At 45.4% G+C, this 20,871-nt stretch overlaps 1 protein-coding gene across 1 annotated transcript in view; it reads right to left on the reverse strand.

Annotated features, from left to right (window-relative positions):
• The window catches only part of LOC124545457 (2-oxoglutarate dehydrogenase, mitochondrial-like), a 162,509-nt gene that overhangs the window by 95,427 nt on the left and 46,211 nt on the right, over positions 1-20,871 (reverse strand). The window contains exon 7 of the mRNA XM_047124423.1: positions 8,665-9,035. Within this exon, the coding sequence (XP_046980379.1) occupies positions 8,665-9,035 (371 nt within the window). The remainder of the gene's footprint in view (positions 1-8,664; positions 9,036-20,871) is intronic.

Below are 20,871 nucleotides of genomic sequence, written 5' to 3' on the forward strand. Positions count from 1 at the left end.
GTTCCCTAGTGCTCTCTCTGAGACACTCTACCACCTCTGGTTATTTCATTTTATCCAGGTCCGATCCCATTAAATTCCTACCATTTTGAAGTTTCTTCAGTTTTAATCTACAGTTCATAACCAATAGATTGTGGTCAGAGTCCACATCTGCCCCTGGAAATGTCTTACAATTTAAAATCTGGTTCCCAAATCTCTGTCTTACAATTATATAGCTTATCTGCAGCCTTCCTGTGTCTCCTGGCCTTTTTTCATAATTCTGAAACCAATTGTTAGCTATGATTAAGTTGTGCTTTGTGCAAAATTCTACCAGGCGGCTTCCTCTTTTATGCCTCACCCCGCAGTCCATATTCACCTACGACTTTTCCTTCTCTTCCTTTTCCTACAATCGAGTTCCAGTCCCCCATGACTATTAAATTTTAGTCTTCCTTAACTATCTGAATAATTTCTTTTATTGCATCATACATTTCTTCAATCTCTTCATCATCTGCGGAGCTAGTTGGCGTATAAGCTTATACTACCGTGGTAGGGGTGGGCTTCGTGTATGTCTTGGCTACAGTAATGAATTCAGTATGCTGTTCGAAGTAGTTTAATCCACGTTCCTATTTTTTATTCATTATTAAACCAACTCCAGCATTACCCTTATTTGACTTTGTATTTTTAAACCTGTATTCACCTGACCAGAAGTCTTGTTCCTCCTGCCACCGATCTTCACTAATTCGCAATATATATAACTTTAATCTATCTATCCATTCCCCTTTTTGCGGGTAATGATCTTAAATGTCTAGAAAGGTGTATACGTCCGGACGTTGTGGCCGAGCGGTTCTAGGCGCTTCAGTCCGGAATCGCGCTGCTGCTACGGTCGCAGGTTCGAATCCTGCCTCGGGCATGGATGTGTGTGATGGCCTTAGGTTAGTTAGGTTCAAGTAGTTCTAAGTTCTAGGGGACTGATGACCTTAGACGTTAAGTCCCATAGTGCTCAGAGCCATTTAAACCATTTTAAAGGTGTATACGAGATCGGAGACAGATATTGGCAGACTGTAGTTTTGCGTACGGTAGTGCCTGGATAGCTGAGTCGTTAAGAGCGTTTCCCGTAAAGGACTAGGCTCTAAATCATCGCACGAAAAGATCAAATTCCGCATCACCTCTACCGGCGGAATATGTTCTTTTTGATGAAAACAGAATTCTGTTTTGTTGGATATTGGATTTTATGTTAAAAAAATCCCTCAAGGTTTGTCTCATTTCTTCTATTTGCGGACAGAAAGTGATATTCTGATAAGAGGAATAGACCACGTCTTGCTGAAAACTTGTAAAGCACTTTGACTGACAGGGCTATTACCGTACAAGTAACCTTTTACAGAAGGGGCACTTTCATTTTTGCTTTTGGTGATGAGGTGTGAATCTCTACATTCAGATGTCGTCAAATAGTTGAGGATAAACACATTACATACAACTGCCCTGTCACACTTTACAGTTCAGTCTTGCGAGGAATGTTCGATCATTTGCACGGTGCTTCAGGTCTTTTTGTTAGTGTAGACTCCACTGCGTAGGAGCTTTGACGACGAAAACAGTGAACACTTACTTAGGCACTTCTGAAACGGGGGCAATTAGATGTACGGACCCTGCAACGTACTTGTGACGTGACACTAGTTGACTTGTCCGCCACACTCGGCTCCATGCAGGGCCCACGGGAAACCAGTATTTAACTGAAAACGTACCCACTTAAGGGTTAATTTTGCCGTGTGCTGTCGAGATCTTGAGTGTATTGCAACATGCAGTCAAGAATTATTAAACTCGTCTGAAACGAGACGCCGGAGACTGCTGCTGGCACTCGTAAGAGCTGCAGTGTCACGTGCTGTGACGTTCGCGCAGCGGCCCGCCTTCCTCGTGAGCCTCGCTCAGAAAGCAAATGTATTTTCCGCATATTCACTGGTATGTCTGCTGTACTGGCTTATGTTGCCTAAGATATTTGAGGCGAGAGTAGCCTCGACCAGTGAGAATTGAGGACGCTGAGATGCTTCACACGGCTTGTAAGTCTGGAGTAGAACAAAGCCTTCTTTTTTTCTATTGCATTTGAGCTGTTCTGAAGTGAAGACGTGTTTTTGCAAGTGTGTTTTTGAGCGTGGCTGCCTTGAATTATACTGAAAAAGCGTTAGCTGAAGGCAGCTTGTGGTTAGCATTCATGAAATGATACCGAGAATCCTACTAAATATTTCTCCGTGTGTCTTCTCTGAACTACAATATTATTTCTTTCTTTATATACGATCTGGTGAGCCATATTGGAAAGGTAATATTCCATGGTTACTACAACAGAATGAACAGCACAGTTGTATTCGCGCTTACGATTAACATGGGGCAGCTTTACATGCTGTATTTGTTCGTTAATATGTTTAGCAAGATGGTATTTCATTCTAGCAACTATCCAGAAGAGTAGGTACGTGTGTGATAGTGCTGTGTGTATCACGTGATTCATGTACTGTTAATATCGATGTTGTATGTAAAAACGTTTGCATTCATTGGGAACTAGTAATCACAAGTCAAAAGAAAATGTCAAATCTTTATTTATACTTCGTTCCTGTAATTAAATGAAGTATTCTTTCCATGACAGTGGTACTGAGTAACCATGTGATCATGCATTAATGCCTTGTACGGCAAGAATAAGAGAAATGATCTTGTACCTTCAGCTCAGTCATTAGTTCGATCATAATCACTTCTCATGTCGTTCGAATTGTATGGCCGGCTAGGATTTCTATTAGTTTAATCATTTATTTTCAGGTTGCTCATACTATAACGCACCAGAAAAGTGAACTGATGAGCTCATTTGACACAGACGAAATAAGATGACACTACTGCAACATGATCTGTTCTGGAGCACCTGGCGCCAATGCAGCAAAATGAAGTCATAGTGAGAGAGGCGCTGTCATTGTGGTAACCACGCACTTGTTGGTTGGCTGGTTTTGGGGGAGGGGACATAACGGCGAGGTCATCGGTCCCATCGGATTAGGGAAGGATCGGGAAAGAAGTCGCCCGTGCCTTTCAGAGGAACCATCCCGGCATTTTTGAACCGTCGTCCTCCCGAATGAGAGTCCAGCGTGCTAACCACTGTGCCACCTCGCTCAATGCACTATGAAGTAAGAAGATGAATTCAAGGGGTAAGAGCGCTTATTCAGGAAGCTAGCCAATGCGTCTGAAGAGGGAAATTGGGTAATACTACAACTCCGGCTAGGATCCTTCAGGAGCTGAATAAACAAGAAGAGTAGAACAGAAAAAATGAAGTCATCGCCATCCAGTGGCGACAACCAGCTGCTTTTGGCCTGTTGCCTCTTCTCAGGTGGGGAGGTGAAGTGCTCTTGTTGGAGAAGTACTGGCAAGCAGATTGTCATAAATACCTTGTCAAACCAGACACTCATGCACATATGTACTCAGATATTCTCAGATACTCGTCGACATTCTTTGTACACGATCGTATCGAGGTATATATGTGATATCAACCACTGTTGTCTCCATCAGGTGTTGACTTCGAGGTGGAGATTACTGCAGTCCCATCCACTCATCTGCCAAAGACTTCGTTTACATTAGTAGCAGGCAGCTTCCTGAACGGTGGACCACGTGCAGACGACTTGGCGCTTGCACAGTGATCATCACAGAAAGCTCTACCGCCATCTCTTCAAAACGGTTGTCTGCTATCATAGATTCACAGTATGAAGGTCTGCGGTGTTGTCCATACATCTTGCTGCCATCACCCGTTAACATGGTTCCATATGCGAAAAGGTAGACAGAATCTTTTGAAGGATAGTGGTTTAGAACAGAGGGGGTAAAGTTGCACAGCAAGCCAAGAAAATAACTTCTGTGACAATTTAGACAGGTAGTTCGGGTGCTGTCGGATGCTGCTAATAGCGCAGTTCATGTAAGGGTGCAAGGCGTCGATGGTAATGGAGAAGTCGCTATTGTTGCTGAGCGCTGGCTATGTCTCTTAGACCACCCTGTGTCGAGACATTGCAGAGGACCCAATATCTGTACACTTTGGGTAGCTGCCCCCTGCATCTGTCTGTGAGCGGTATAGTCTCGTGCGACAGGTGGGCCAGCAGTTGACAGTGTACGAGGTGGATCGAGAATGTCCACGCAGAGATTGGACACTGGCCCCCATTCCACATCCACCCCCATGGTACACCACCAACACGTCCTCGGTCACTGCCTACGCAAGATCCGGGCGCCTGCAGCCAGGTGGAGGGGGTGACCACCCTACGCATACATATTCGAGGTATGTAAAATTTTTTACACCTCCAACAATCCACTTTGCAGCGAAGTGTGCGCTGATCTGAAATTTCCTGGTACATGGGGACTCATAACTGAGATCTTTGCCTTTTGTGGACAAGTGCTCTAACTAGTAAACTGTCCAAGCACGCATCATAACCCGCTGGAAGGTAGGAGAATGGTACAGCGTGTGTCGTTACACCTTTCCACATCGCTAGCCTCCAATGGTGCCCCAGTTATCTATAACCCATTTATTTTTATTAGTAGTTGTATATTAATTTTCATAACACTGTAATTTGACGTTATTAATATATTAATATTGTAATTCCGACCTTTTACTTATATCTTAACGCTGTAACCCCTCTACGCACATCCCCTAACATTGCATAAGTGCTCTCTCGAATCTAAACATTTAAGTACGTATAAAACTCCAAAACCTCCTCATACAAATGACGAATCTCAAGATGAAAATCTATTCATTGCAAAGGGTGGAATACGTACCCTGAAACAGCTCGCTTTTCTGTTAAGGGAAAAGAACACACACACACACACACACACACACACACACACACACACACAAAGGCTGTTTAAATGTCTTTGCGACAAACGTCTAGGGGTGATAGATCACATCTTGGAGAAAAACTTTTGTTAGAGACAGAATGTTTGCTGACGCTTCGCGACGATGCTAGGCATCGTTTAAAACTGGTTACTCCCTGAAATGCGACAGGGCGTAGGCACACCACGACTTTCGTATGCACTGTGCGTTGTGTATCATTCAGTCAGTCATCTACTGTACGTGAAAGGCAGTAGGCCGAGCAAAATAGGAGCTCCTAATTCGTTTCTGAAATATCTTTCTCCGTTTACAAAGAAAGACACAGTCTTACGGTTTTCATGTTGAAAATCACTCTGTCAGTATTCTGAGGTAGGTAATATGCTGCATGTCTGGTTAGAAAGCTATGCTGATTAGGTGACATATTGTCGTCCCCGGGATGACGAATACTAAAGGCCACGTAGCGTCACTGGGAAGTGCCAGCGAACATTTCGTCTCAAAGTTGTTCCCCATAACGCGATCTGTCGTCCTTAAACATTTGTCATAAACTCTTTGAAACACTTCGTGTGTACGTGTGTGTGTCTGTCAGAGAGAGAGATAGAGAGAGAGAGAGAGAGAGAGAGAGAGAGAGTACAGAACTGAGACATTACAACACAGTCGTCGAAACTATAGTGTTTTTATGTGGCTGAAATACTAATTTCAAACAGAAACAGAGACCTAGAAGCGATCCAAAAGAGAGAACGAAAAGTAAGCACGAAAATTTTTGGAAGAATTTATACTGGAGAATGAACATACAGACCAAGGGCAAATAAAGGAACTGAAAAACATACCAACTTTTATACAGGTATAAGAAACCACGGGATAAAATTTAATGTCCATACAAAAGAATGGAACTAACGATATTAATTAGGCAGGTTGTGAGATTCTGCAAACGTCGCAGTACAGGTAAAACTGAAGCAATAAAATGGATCTGTGCAGTAAAGAATAGCTATAGGAAGCAGGAGTCGCACAGGGCTGATGTTCAGGTTCTTGCAGCAAACTATCAAGATGATATATGATACATCTTATGCTTATCACGTTATTGGAAGAATATAAAAAGTTGGCCTTAAAAATTAATTATGGAAAGACGGAACATGTATTTTGCGGAACGAAGGGAAATAATTTGGACATTCGCGGAAGTCAAATTAAATTGTGTAACGAGTGTAAGTATCTGGGTAGTATCCTGCAACGTGATGGAATACGTGACAGAGATATCCAACATCGTATCAGACAGGAGAGAGTGGCTATCCCAAAATTTAATCCTTTATTTTGGTCCTCAAAAATGATTTCAAGGGTTAAAATATGCCTGCAAAATGGTTCAAATGGCTCTGAGCACTATGGGACTTAACAGCCATGGTCATCAGTCCCCTAGAACTTAGAACTACTTAAACCTAACTAACCTAAGGACACCACACAACACCCAGTCATCAAGTCTGCATAAACACATCATGGAACCAATAACAGGTTATTGGAGTTAGTGTTGAAGCTCACAGAAAGAAATGAAAAGAGACTTAAGAGGTTTAGAAATGGACCACTTGCGAATAGCATATGGAATTTTCCGACTGAGCGCATAAGAAATGAGGAAATAAGAGAAATGAAGAAATGACGCAGACCCAATACAGTTTTACGTATGAAACAGAGAAAAGGAACCTTGGATGATTAGGACATGTCAAAGGAATGGATGAAGACAGATGGCCAAAGAGTGCATTTTCATGGCAACCTTCTGGAAGAAGAATAAGAGGAAGACTGCGGAAAGGATGAGTAAGGGGTATCCCAAAAGCGAAGAGAGTAGAGGATGAGGAAGAATGGCACGATCGTGGCGTTTGGCGACAGAGATGTGAGGTGAGGTTGCAGCTGCGTGATCCCCGCGACAAGATGAAGATATAAATACAACGTTGAAAATTTATAGGTACGAAATTCAGCACTAGACAGTTTCCCTGGCAGAAAAAAACGCAAGAAGCCCGGAACAGCTTTGCCTGACGGGTGAAGACATTCTATTGTGAGAGACTGAAGCTAATATGGACACAAAATCTAAAATGATACTGTTAATATACCCTTTACTGTACATCGCGTGGTCGAGTAGCGCCCAAACATACCGGCGTCTTGCCTGAAAGGTGCATTTTCGCCGATGTTTCGGCAAATATTTGCAATTTAATTTCTGTAAAGTGTATTTCGAGTCAAGCCAGTGTCGGATACATATGGGGGGATGAACGGGGCGCCCCCCTCCCCCACCCACGCACCCCTTGCGGGGCCGCCCGGGTTGCCAGCCGCGCCGCCTTCGCCAGCCTTCGCCAGCCTTCACGGACGCTATTCGTTTTTTTTTCGTCAGTCGACTCGACAAAATCTAGTTATTGAGTAGTTGTACTTTCCTATGTAACACGGGCGTCCATGTCATCGTATTTTATACGTTTTTGTCTGGCACATAGATAGCTAACACATACCTACGAGAAAAGGCGCGGCCATTCTAGTGATCTCGATACGTTATTCTGTCTGGCATTTGTTAGAGAAAAGTCGCGAATATTCTACTGTTTTTTTGTACAGGGAACCTTCGATACTTAGCGTTATAAATACGGATTATTCGCCGAATATGTAGCTAGCCATAGTTGTAACTTTTTTATATCATAAGATGGCATTGTCTTATGTATGTGTGTATTCAGTTTAAATAAAACTTACTTAAACTTTGCATGTGACATGATTACTTTTTATTACGGTAAAAGTAAAGATAGCTCAGGATATCTTTAGCGCTCCCTAATTGAGGTTTCTCTGTATCCGCCACTGAGTCAACCCAAAGAAATACTGCACATCACGTCTCTCATGCGACGCCCAGTTTCGACGTAAACCGTCGGTGTATTTTCCGTTACAAACAATATGGTTTATTAGAGAGGGGTTTCGAAAGAACGGACTCAGATAGGTCTAGTGCGATGTTTGTTTTCTAGATGTGTATTTACAAGAACAGTAAGACACGAGGCATAAACAGTACTCCGGCAGTGACTGAGCAGCGCTACCGCGTGGCGGTAGAGGCCAGAGCGGACCTGGGCTGTGCTGGCAGTGCTGGAGTATTGTTTATGTATGCCACGTGTTATGCTGTCCCTGTTAAGTACATATCGATGAAACAATTATCATACTAGACTAATCTGGGACCGTTCTATCGAAAGGACGCCTGAAATCCCGCTTTAAAAATAAAATTGTTTGTAACGGGAAACATACCGACAGTTTCCGTCGACAACAGGCGTCACATGAAAGACGTGATGTGTTTGGGCTGACCCTAGCTACACGTCGTGGAAATAAAACTACAAGTATCTGTCAAAACACCAGAGAAAATTCGCCTGACAAATTTAAGGAGTAATATACACAGTGGTCAGAAACAACCTGAAAAGCTTGTAAGGGTGTTGGAGGAATAAGTTGTGTTAAGAATCAGTTGTTAAGAAAAAAATTCTATACGTTGCGCCTTCTTCGAGTTAATTAGCATTCAAGTTAGCCAATCGGGCTGTTGAGCACGCAATTTCATAAGGCCCGCCAGAGATGACGTATAAAACGCGTTCTTCGTTTGATTCCCTAAGACCGAACAAGAGAGAGATACTTAAATTGGGCACTGAACAGTAATAAGGATCCAACGCGGGCCAAAGGGTGAGTAGTCTCGCGCGCTATCATCTGCGCTTTGAGAACAACTAACACTAGCTGTATCTAGTGGGTCTCTTGAATTTGCGCACGCAACGTCGCGATATCTCAACATTACCACCTGACTTGAAACCTGAGACATTTTCATCTGCTGAAGCGTCCTGTTACAACCTCTCAAGTCGCACAGCGGTTTCCTGACGGCGCACCTGTGCGGCTGCGTGACGGACGGGTCGTCGTGCTCGGAGTGTCCGTGGCGGCGGTACGAGACGACGTCGACGACGATGTCCCTGGCGAACTTGTGCCGGAAGGCGGCGGCGATGCGGCAGCAGCGCACCACGGCGTCCGGGCTGTCGGCGTTGACGTGCAGCACGGGCGCGCCCGTCACGCGGAACACGTCGGTGCAGTAGCGCGACGAGCGCGACGCGGCGGGCTCCGCCGTGAAGCCCGCCTGGTTGTTGAGCACCACATGCACCGTGCCGCCCACGCCGTACGCCGGCAGCCGCGACAGCTGCGCGCACTCGTACGCCACGCCCTGCCCCGCCAGCGCCGCGTCGCCGTGCACCAGGATCGACATCACCTGCACCGCCGGCCGCTGCTCACGTCGTGCCCTGCAGCTTGGCGAGCAGTACACGCCAGCCATGTTTTGGGCAAATATACAAGGTCTTTCCTAAGAGTTTGCAAAAATTTAACAGGACATAGAGGATGCTCCACTGAACAATTTGAGGTGGGGAAACTGGGTTCAGAGAAGCCAGCTCAAGGAGACAATAGGAATAAAATCACATTACTGCGTACTTTTATTATTTACGTTACTTACAGTTGACGGCAAATACCATCACTGATACAATGAACGTACTATTTGTACTCTATAATATTTGTTCAAAAATGTGTGTGAACTCTTATAAGACGTAACTACTAAGGTCATCAGTCGCTAAGCTTACACACTACTATTATCCTAAGAACAAACACACACACCCATGCCCGTGGGAGAAGTCGAACCTCCGCCAGGACCAGCCGCACAGTCCATGACTGCAGTGCCTTAGACCGCTCGGCTAATCCCACGCGGCTATACTATTTGTACTCTACCTTACAAAAGTGCTGAAAGTGACGGCAATCGCCGGCCGGAGTGGCCAAGCAGTTCTAGGCGCTACAGTCTGGAACCGCGTGACCGCTACGGTCGCAGGTTCGAATCCTGCCTCTGGCGTGGGTATGTGTGATGTCCTTAGGTTGGTTAGGTTGAAGTAGTTCTAGGGGACTGATGACCTCAGCAGTTAAGTCCCATAGTGCTCAGAGCCATTTGAACCATTTTGACGGCAATCAAACTCAGCGTAAGCAAGACATCGGAGAACAAAAGTCTGACGCAACCTGGCAAATATCCCTGCTGTGTTTCGAATCACATCACAGGCAGCTACAATTGTGGCAACTAATTCCATCTCTGTATCCACTGGGATGTCATGCACAAATGGCTTTAGATATCCCCGTAGGAAGTAATCAAGGGGATTCAGGTCAGATGTCCTCGCAGGCCATGGAATAGGAACTCCCTTTCAAATCCAGCGTGAGGAAATATAGCATTGACAGCGCTGCAGACATTCACAATGAAGCGATGCGGTGCACCATTATGTTATATCCACATCCTGTCACGAACAGCCAACGGGACAACATAAATACGATACAACAGAGCCACCTTGTGAAGAAGTAAACAAAACCCGCATCAGCCCGCCCGGCTAGCCGCTCGGTCTGACTCGCTGCTTCCCGAGCGGGAAGGCCCGGTTTCCGGCACGAATCCGCCTGGTGTGCCGACCATTCTGTGGATGGTTTTTAAGGGGTTTTTCCATCTACCTCGGCGAATGCGGCCTGGTTCCCCTTATTCCGCTTCAGCTACACAATGTCGCCGATTGCTGCACAAACACTGTCTTCATGTACGCGTACACCATAATTACTCTACCACGCAGACATTTGGAGTTACACTCGTGTGGTATGAGACGTTCCCGGAGGGGTTCGACTGGGGGTCAAGCCGCACAATAAACCTGGATTCTGTGTGGGGCGGCGGAGGGGTGGGTGGACTGCTGTGGCCTGCTGTGGGGTTGTGAATCACTGAGAGCTACGGCGGGACGAAGCCTCTCCGTCGTTTCTAGGTCCCCGGTTTGGTACACAATACACACACAAACCTGCATCACGACTTCCCAGTAATCAGGCTCAACCTCCTTGTTTCCTTGCAGGAAATAAGGAATGTACATGTAAATAAACAGCACAGTACATGTAAACTTGTATGCAAGTTCGTTGTAAGTAATCTGAGAACAGCAATGCTAGACAAAGCAGGAGACAAGTTTATTTCCATATCTCCTTAAGGTGGCTTCTCCGAGCCTAGGTTCCCTACCTCAGATTCTCTATGCCCTGTTACATTTTTGTACGCTCTTACGTTAATACCCTGTAGAACTTGTCGATCTCAGAAATGGGATAATTACGCCTGTCGCCTGCCTGTGGCGTCGTTGCATCTACTGTGGCCGCGTTGAGCAATATGGGCTGCCAGAGGGGTGAGGGGCACCGTAAGATAGTGAAGCTAAGGACACATTGAGGGGAGCTGAATTGCAGCAGAGCTGCGTGGTACGACGCGGCTCAGTTTAGTACATCGCATTTGAAGCGCAGCGGCGCGACAATGTGTAACAAATTTTGTATGTAGGGCATTCGGCAACCTCCGAGCAAAATTGACGACGGTAACCTGGATATTATAATAATTTCTCTCTAATGTGAGAAAGAAGACCTTGACCTTGCAAAGAGTAGCGATGCGGGGAATTTTTAACTGTCAGATTTAGCAACAGAACTGGAAACAAATGCCTTGAATACACCAGGCCTAAAAGAATTACCAGGAACGAGATTTCGACTGCCTCACGTGAATGTTAGAGACGAAGCTTTTTCTTTAAAAACCAATTTGATGGGACGTTATCCTCGTACACAGTTAGATGCCCAATCGAAAACAGTATACAGTTACAGTCACAACAGGGCCCGTTGAGTTACAGAAAAAGCTTTTGGAACTTTGTGCCAAAAATTTAGGATTTACTATCTCTAGATGTGTCTCAATCCGCAACAAGTACAGAACGTCATTCTTGCCACTTGTTTCTTGCACAATTTTCTCACAATCAGACCAGATACAGTGTTGTTTGACAACGAGGAGACTGAACAGATACAATTCAGACACGTTCTTCACTTAGGAGACAATTTTGTAAATAATGCTAACCAGATATGGGATAGGCCTAGACTTAAAGATTATTTTAACTTCCTGGAAGGTAGTTTTGTCTGGCGAAACGACATGGTAAACAGCGGATGTTGCAGAAGAGAAAATAAGTAGTAAAAAATTGTAATAGTAAATATGTAGTTCATACAAAATAAAGACTAAGAGGTAATTTGTGGGTATTTGTAGGCTATGTTAACTCCCCGTCCCGTGGAAATTTATTTCCAAATGTTGCTTTTTCTGGCACTATTCATATAAAGTTCATTTTGAAGGTCAAATAACTCTGGCTGTTCTCTTATACATACGATTAACTTTTCCTCGTCTAACACCATTTTAAACAAACTTTCGTTTCGCACTTCAAAAGAGTTATGATCTGAACAGCTGCGCCGTACAATTCCACTGCCGCGCAGTGCGTTCTGTTTTATACGGTTAAGTTATAAACAATCTTTGGTCGAGTCGCGCCGCGCCGCTCGGCTGCAGTGCAATTCCTCTCAGCGCGGTCTTATGAGGGAAGTGCCCTGTGCGCATGTGCAACTCAGTAGCGAAGTCCCAGCTGCAAATATCAACCGTTTCATTGTTGCTGTGGTAAGTGGGCCAACGTTGCTACTTCAGGCCAAAGCTTCAACGTCGGATAACAAGCCCAAAACCAGTTACGTCTTCTCCTGGTACACTTATACGATAGCCATTATTTTATCTATCATTTTCCTACGTAACCGTCACCATCCGTTACGCGTTTTTACCCACGATGAACAAGGATAGCCACGCCACGCTCGTAAAAATCTGAACCATCTGAGACTACAGCTTTGGAGACAGCTTCTGATTCTAGAAGGTATTTGGCATGTAGACCATCTTTCATAGTCACAAAGCGACGAACGTCTACAAGCGCTAAATCAGGGCTGTGTTACGAGTCTGATAAGATAGTTCAGCCAAACTCGGTATTAAGTTCCAGAGGAGCATAGCACTCAGGGTGCCTGGCAATATGGTGTTGTAAGAGAAAAAAAATCATCTAATCACACCAAAACGAATACCAGTTCAAGCACACATACAGGTAGGCCTACACACACACACGCACGCACGCACGCACACACACACACACACACACACACACACACACACACAGATCAGTGATATCACAAAACCACATTCAATAGCTGGCAGCAACATTCGACCGTCGGCAGCACCATCCAAAACTGAGAGAGGACGAGTCACTCTCTCACTATTCTCCGTATTTAAGGCTACTCTTTAATGTCGATTTTACATCCACAGCATGAGCAGGCACTGATTGGAGCATTTACGTTGTTTATGCATGCAGGATCTTTATGGTCGCACTCCTTCGAATAGTATTTTTCTGGAGTTGAGAACAAGCAGGCAGTTCGGTCATTTGACAGTAAATCTTGCAGTGGACTTTTGGAACTTGGAAGATATGCACAGCTATCAGGGAAAGGAATATCTTGAAGCATTTACCGGGGACAGAATGCTGGTCCCAAGAATTTCTCGCACCAGTGTGCAATCAATGCTTTCGGCCGAAGAGGCGGAAAAACTGCCAACCCGGACCTACCTGTTAGTCGCGTCTACACACGGCAGGAACAGGAAAGCGAAGGAAATCTGGGTCGCCCGGCCAGAACGTTTCAACATTGTCGCAAACGCCCTTTGTGAACAGATACGGCGGCCATAAAAATTCGTGGGTTTCCATGTTCTCTGTGGACCAGACGCTATCGAGGGAGCTGTCTGGTGGTGTCGTCTCTCTGCCTGCAAAGTTTTTTGGGAAGCCTCAGGCCATCAAAGCAATATTAGAAAGAACGCAACATTTATGGTGGCTCTGAAATGATCTGTGTTGGGACACAAAAGCACTTTTCTTAGTTTAGCTGGGGCCCCTGGTCGGACACACTGTGATGTTTGGGCTGTCCAGATAATGATCTCCATTGTAAGTGTGGTGTTCTCTTTAGAGCTATACAGAAACTCAAAACACGCTGCCTAAAGCGGCTGTGGGAAAAACAAGTTGGGAGCACAGCGTCTTCTCGCTCTGCGCGAGAATTTGCGAGTCAGGGGTTGGCTGCTTCTCCAGAAAACGAGTCTGGCCGTCCTGATTTAGGTTTTCCGTGATTTGCCTAAATCGCTTCAGGCAAATGCCGGGATGGTTCCTTTGACAGGGCACGGCCGACTTCCTTCCCCATCCTTCCCTAATCCAATGAGACCGGTGACATCGCTGTTTGGTCTCTTCCGCCAAATCAGTCCAGTCCAGTCCAGTCCAATCTCCAGAAAAGAGAAGAACATTTAAAACTTTGATTAGGATTGGCCGACGCTAGAGCAGACGCGTTAGAGGGGAGACTTGGAGCTCGTGGAGTCCTGTGATTCGCACAGATCCCTTGTCGGGTCTGTTGCATGAGTGCTTTTGAGGTGTTTACAAAACTGGGTCTCCCGATTCAGATTCCGATCTGGAGAGTCCTTCGATTCAGACTCCAGTCTGGAGAGGTCTTCTGATTCAGATTATGGTCTGAAGAGGATTCTGGTCATGACCTTTGTTACGAGTGGGTTGCACTTGAGACACTTGCCCCTAGCGTGACTTCCAACTAGCACTGGTCTTGACTGGAGAGCTATGGTGAGAGCTTCGCTGTACCGACAGTTTAGAGCTCAGTCATGTAGGACAACTCGCTGTGCCGTCTGCCACCTTGATGTTTCATCTTTTTGTGCGCACTGCCGTGTAAGTGAGTCAAATCGGTCCAGGGTAAGATCGGCGAACGGGAGACTCATATGCTGGAATCTGCCGAAATTTCAGGGCTCCTTTAGAGAGTAACTGTGAGCCGTATGACAGATCGCCAGCCACGACTTCGCATGTTTCGTACCCGCGATAGTGAACTGCAGGCGCTGTGCACATCGCTACTCTGCAGGCGCTTGAATCCCGACCATCACTTGAGGCAGCGATACACATCGAGAAAGGGGTGTAGTATTGCTGCTCCGGCTTGTTAGGGCACACAGAATCACAGTCTTGCCTCTTGTTTTCAGCTACACCAACGTAGTGTAACTTCAGTGTAGAATAAATCCATCAAAATCTATTCGGTGCCAGATAATTTCAGATTGCGCTATCCATATTTTGAGCCAGAGTAAATAGTTCAATCAGACAAATCTTAGTCTTTGCCAACCAGTGGAGTGTTAACTTTTGTTGCGTCTCTTTGTATTGCCAACAGTTCGTGTTTTATTTGTCATCACGCTAGCATGTATTGTTTGCAAAAAATGGTTCAAATGGCTCTGAGCACTATGGGACTCAACTGCTGAGGTCATTAGTCCCCTAGAACTTAGAACTAGTTAAACCTAACTAACCTAAGGACATCACAAACATCCATGCCCGAGGCAGGATTCGAACCTGCGACCGTAGCGGTCTTGCGGTTCCAGACTGCAGCGCCTTTAACCGCACGGCCACTTCGGCCGGCTGTATTGTTTGCCTATTACATTAATCAATAAACTTGTGCCATAACTTTCATAAAAGATCATTCCGTGTTTATGCAAGGGTCACTGGAAAAGAAGTGCACACTATTTTTGGAAAAATACAGTTTTCATTCTGCATGTGTGAAAGTTTTACAGTGTGTAGATACATCCTTCCGGCCTGTTTTCAAACTTAGTTCAACCAGTTCCCGTGAGTGGCGCCGCCACAGCATGTCTTCGTGATGGCTGCTACACTTGACGTTCGTCAGAAGCAACGTGCTGTCATAGAATTCCTGTGGTGTGAAAACGAGACAGTGGGAAACATCCACAAGAGGTTGAAAAAGGTGTATGGAAATGCTGCTGTCGATCGCGGTACAGTTAGTCGGTGGGCAAGCAGGTTCCGTGATGAAAGCGGGCACGGCAATATTGAGGGTTGTCCTCTCAGCGGCAGGCCTCGTACTGCACATACTCCAGACAATGTGCAGAAAGTTAACGAATTGGTGACTGCTGACAGACGCATCACAGCGAACGAATTGTCACGCTACGTTGGGATAGGGGAAGGAAGTGTTTGCAGAATACTGAAAGTGTTGGCGTTAAATAAGGTTTGTGCCAGGTGGGTTCCCAGGATGTTGACAGTGGCTCACAAAGAAACAAGAAAAACGGTATGCAGCGAACTTTTGGAACAATACGAGAATGGTGGAGATGAATTTCTTGGGAGAATTGTGACAGGTGATGAAACATGACTCCAGCATTTTTCACCAGAGACGAAGAGGCAATCAATGGAGTGGCATCATGCAAATTCACCCAAGAAAAAAAAAAAAAAAATTCATAACCACATCTTCTGCTGGAAAAGTTATGGCTACGGTGTTTTTCGATTCCGAAGGACTCTTGCTTGTGGACATCATGCCAAGTGGAACCACCATAAATTCTGATGCATATGTGACGACACTGAAGAAACTTCAAGCTCGACTGAGTCGTGTTCGACCACATCGGCAAATGCAGGATGTTTTGCTGTTGCACGACAATGCACGACCACATGTCAGTCAAAAAACCATGGAAACGATCACAAAACTCTGATAGACAACACTGAAACACCCGCCTTACAGTCCTGACCTGGCTCCATGTGACTATCACCTCTTTGGGAAACTGAAAGACTCTCTTCGTGGAACAAGGTTTGAAGATGATGACTCTCTTGTGAACGCTGCCAAACAGTGGCTCCAACAGGTTGGTCCAGAACTTTACCGTGCGGGTGTACAGACTCTGGTTCCAAGATGGCGTAAGGCAGTTGAGAGCGATGGAAATTATGTGGATAAATGATAATATTGTTCCTAAAGGATGTATCTACACACTGTAAAACTTTCAAACATGTGGAATGAAAGATGGTTTTAAAACAATAGTGTGCATTTCTTTTGGTGTGACCCTCGTATAGTAATCACCCATCAACAATTAGCTAAAATAATGACAGAGCCATAATTTCATTAATGATATTTCAGCATTCAAGCTCATATAGATTCTGATAAATGTGATAAGTTTCACAACACATTCAAAGGGAAAAATCAATTTAGCAGACGCAGGGGCCAGATAGACAAGTGGAAAGCTTACTAGTTAAAGTGATTGCTATCAGGGCGTAAACTCATAGTCGCCTTCCAAAACATACCACAAGTACAGCGTATATTAGCGTACAGGCGAGACATTTTACTTGACAGTCATTTGCTCGCTGTCGGCGGATAAATACATTATTGCAGTGCCTGTGTTATTCCGAAGAACGATGCAATGCTCCTTTGGACATTCACGCATGTCGGGTGCAGATAGCCGAATGATAATGCGACCACACGCGATAAACGGGAAATCCGGCTTCGAGTCCTAGTCCAGCACAAATTTTCATTCTCGTCATTCCATTACACACATATCAAAAAAAGTTTTGCATCACCTTGGTTCCGAGAGTTCCGGAACATCAACATAAACATCATTTCCGCCCTTTTTATTGCTCATGGAAACCACACATTGCATGTTGTACCACCATACAGCTAGACCTTCAGAGGTGGTGGTCCAGACTGCTGCACACACCAGTACCTCTAATACCCAGTAGCACGTCCTCTTGCATTTATGCATGCCTGTATTCGTCGTGGCATATTATCCACAAGTTCATCAAGTCAATGTTGGTTCAGATTGTCCCACTCCTCAACGGCGATTCGGCGTAGATCCCTCAGAGTGGTTGGTGGGCCACGTCATCCATAAACAGCCCTTTTCAATCTATTCCAGGTGTGTTCGATAGGGTTCATGTCTGGAGAACATGCTGGTCACTCTAGTCGAGCGATGTCGTTATCCTGAAGGAAGTCATTCACAAGATGTGCACGATGGGGGTGCGAATTGTCGTCCATGAATACGAATGCCTCGCCAATATGTAGCCGGCCGGAGTGGCCGAGCGGTTCTAGGCGCTACAGCGTGGAACCACGCGACCGCTACGGTCGCAGGTTCAAATCCTGCCTTGGGCATGGATGTGTGTGATGTCCTTAGGTTAGTTAGGTTTAAGTAGTTATAAGTTCTAGGGGACTGATGACCTCAGAAGTTAAGTCCCATAGTGCTCAGAGCCATTTGAACCGTAGTGCTCAGAGCCAATATGCTGCCGATATGGTTCCACTGTCGGTCGGAGGATGGCATTCACATATCGTACAGCCGTTAGGGCGCCTTCCATTACCACCAGTGGCGTACGTCGGCCCCACATAATGCCACCACAAAACGTCAGGGAACCTCCACCTTGCTGCACTCGCTGGACAGTGTGTGTAAGGCGTTCAGCCTGATCAGGTTGCCTCCAAATACGTCTCCGAAGATTGTCTAGTTGAAGGTATATGCGACACTCATAGGTGAAGAGAACGTGATGCCAATCCTAAGCGGTCCATTCAACATATTTGTTGGGCCCAACTGTACCGCGCTGCATGGTGTCGTGGTTGCAAAGATGGTTCTCGCCGTGGACGTCGAGAGTGAAGTTGCGCATCATGCAGCCTATTGCACACAGTATGAGTCGTAACACAACGTCCTGTGGCTGCCACGAAAAGCATTATTCAGTATGGTGGCGTTGCTGCCAGGGTTCCTCCGAGCCATAATCCGTAGGTAGCGGACATCCACTGCAGTAGTAGTCCTCGCTTTGGTTCACTCCGAGATGCCTGGACACTTCCCTTCTTGAGAGCCCTACCTGGCACAAAGTAGCAATGCGGACGCGATCGAATCGCAGTATCGACCGTCTAGGCCTGGTTGAACTACAGACAACACGGGCCATGTACCTCCTTCCTGGTGGAATGTCTGGAACTGATAGTCCATCGGACCCCCTCCGTCAAATAGGCGCTCCTCATGAACATCTTTGGGCGGGTTTAGTGACATCTCTGAACAGTCAAAGGGACTGTGTCTGTGATTCTATATCCACAGTTAACGCCTATCTTCAGGAGTTCTGGGAACCGAGGTGATGCAAAACTTCTTTTGGTTTGTGTACAACTGATGGTTGTTCATATTCGCTGTTGTGAATACATTTCATGTAATCAATTTAAGGTGTCTATACAACGTTAGGAAAGATTGACGGGTTTAAACTGGCGCAATTCGTTAAGCAGCGAAGAATTCAATGACATATCTCCTTTTACACGCACCTCGATGTCGGATGCGATTTTGGAATACTCCCCGTCACAGGACAACGAAAACAATAGGACATTAATAGGAAGATTGAAAAAATAATACTACTCCAGCATAATCTTACTTAGACACTCAAAGTGAACAAAATGGAGGAGGAAATAGTTTCGGAAGGACACACTCAGTAGCACTGGCCGTCAGAAACTCCCAAGAAACGAGGTGTACATGCGTTTCATTGCAGCCAGATCATCAGCATATAATGCTCAATACGAACGCATCAGAACAGCATTTGATATAGGTTTAGTGAGCTTAACTGAAACGAACCACACCGTAACTGGTTCTTAGACCTCCCAACAGAAATTTTAGTCTCTCGATTAAAGCCACTCACCTTCCCACAAATCGTGGTAATCTATTTCAACAGCGAGGCCGATATATGTGGGGGACAGCACACACTGTTATACAGGGTGGTCCACTGATAGTAACCGGGCCAAATATCTCACGAAATAAGCATCAAACGAAAAAACTACAAAGAACGAAACTCGTCTAGCTTGAAGGGGAAACCAGATGGCGCTACGGTTGGCCCGCTAGATGGCGCTGCCATAGGTCCAACGGATATCAACTGCGTTTTTTAAAATAGGAACCCCCATTTTTTATTACATATTCGTGTAGTACGTAAAGAAATATGAATGTTTTAGTTGGACCACTTTTTTCGCTTTGTGATAGATGGCGCTGTAATAGTCCCAACCGTATAAGTACGTGGTATCACGTAACATTCCGCCAGTGCGGACGGTATTTGCTTCGTGATACATTACCCGTGTTAAAATGGACCGTTTACCAACTGCGGAAAAGGTCGATATCGCATTGATGTATGGCTATTGTGATCAAAATGCCCAACGGACGTGTGCTATGTATGCTGCCCGGTATCCTGGACGACATCATCCAAGTGTCCGGACCGTTCGCCGAATATTTACGTTATTTAAGGGAAGAGGAAGTGTTCAGCCACATGTTAAACGTCAACCACGACCTGCAGCAAATTATGATGCCCAAGTAGGTGTTTTAGCTGCTGTCGCGGCTAATCCGCACATTAGTAGCAGACAAATTGCGCGAGAATCGGGAATCTCAAAAACGTCGCTGTTGAGAATGCTACATCAACATCAACTGCATCTGTACCATATTTCTATGCACCAGGAATTGCATGGCGACGACTTTGAACGTCGTGTACAGTTCTGCCACTGCGCACAAGAGAAATTACGGGACGATGACAGATTTTTTGCACGCGTCCTATTTAGCGACGAAGCGTCATTCACCAACAGCGGTAACGTAAACCGGCATAAAATGCACTACTGGGCAACGGAAAATACATGATGGCTGCGACAAGTGGAACATCAGCGACCTTGGCGGGTTAATGTATGGTGCGGCGTTATGAGAGGATGGATAATTGGCCCCCATTTTATCGTTGGCAATCTAAATGGTGCAATGTATGCTGATTTCCTACGGTAATGCTCTACCGTTGTTACTACAAGATGTTTCACTGCATGACAGAATGGCGATGTACTTCCAGCATGATGGATGTCCGGCACATAGCTCGCGTGCGGTTGAAGCGGTATTGAATAGCAAATTTCATGACAGGTGGATTGGTCGTCGAAGCACCATACCATGGCCCGCACGTTAACCGGAACTCACGTCCCCGGATTTCTTTCTGTGAGGAAAGTTGAAGGATATTTGCTATTGAGATCCACTGACGACGCATGACAACATGCGTCAGCGTATTGTCAATGCATGTGCGAACATTACGAAAGAGCGAACTACTCGCTGTTGGGAGGGATGTCGTTACACGAATTGACAAATGCACTGAGGTTGACGGACATCATTATGAGCATTTATTGCATTAATGTGGTATTTACAGGTAACCACGCTGTAACAGCATGCGTTCTCAGAAATGATAAGTTCACAAAGGTACATGTATCACATTGGAACAACCGAAATGAAATGTTCACACGTACCTACGTTCTGTATTTTAATTTAATAAACCTACCTGTTACCATCTGTTGGTCTAAAATTGTGAGCCATATGTTTGTGACTATTACAGCGCCATCTGTCACAAAGCGCAAAAAGTGGTCCAACTAAAACATTCATATTTCTTTACGTA

This window comes from Schistocerca americana, chromosome 1 (assembly GCF_021461395.2).
Source record: "Schistocerca americana isolate TAMUIC-IGC-003095 chromosome 1, iqSchAmer2.1, whole genome shotgun sequence".
NCBI lineage: Eukaryota > Metazoa > Arthropoda > Insecta > Orthoptera > Acrididae > Schistocerca > Schistocerca americana.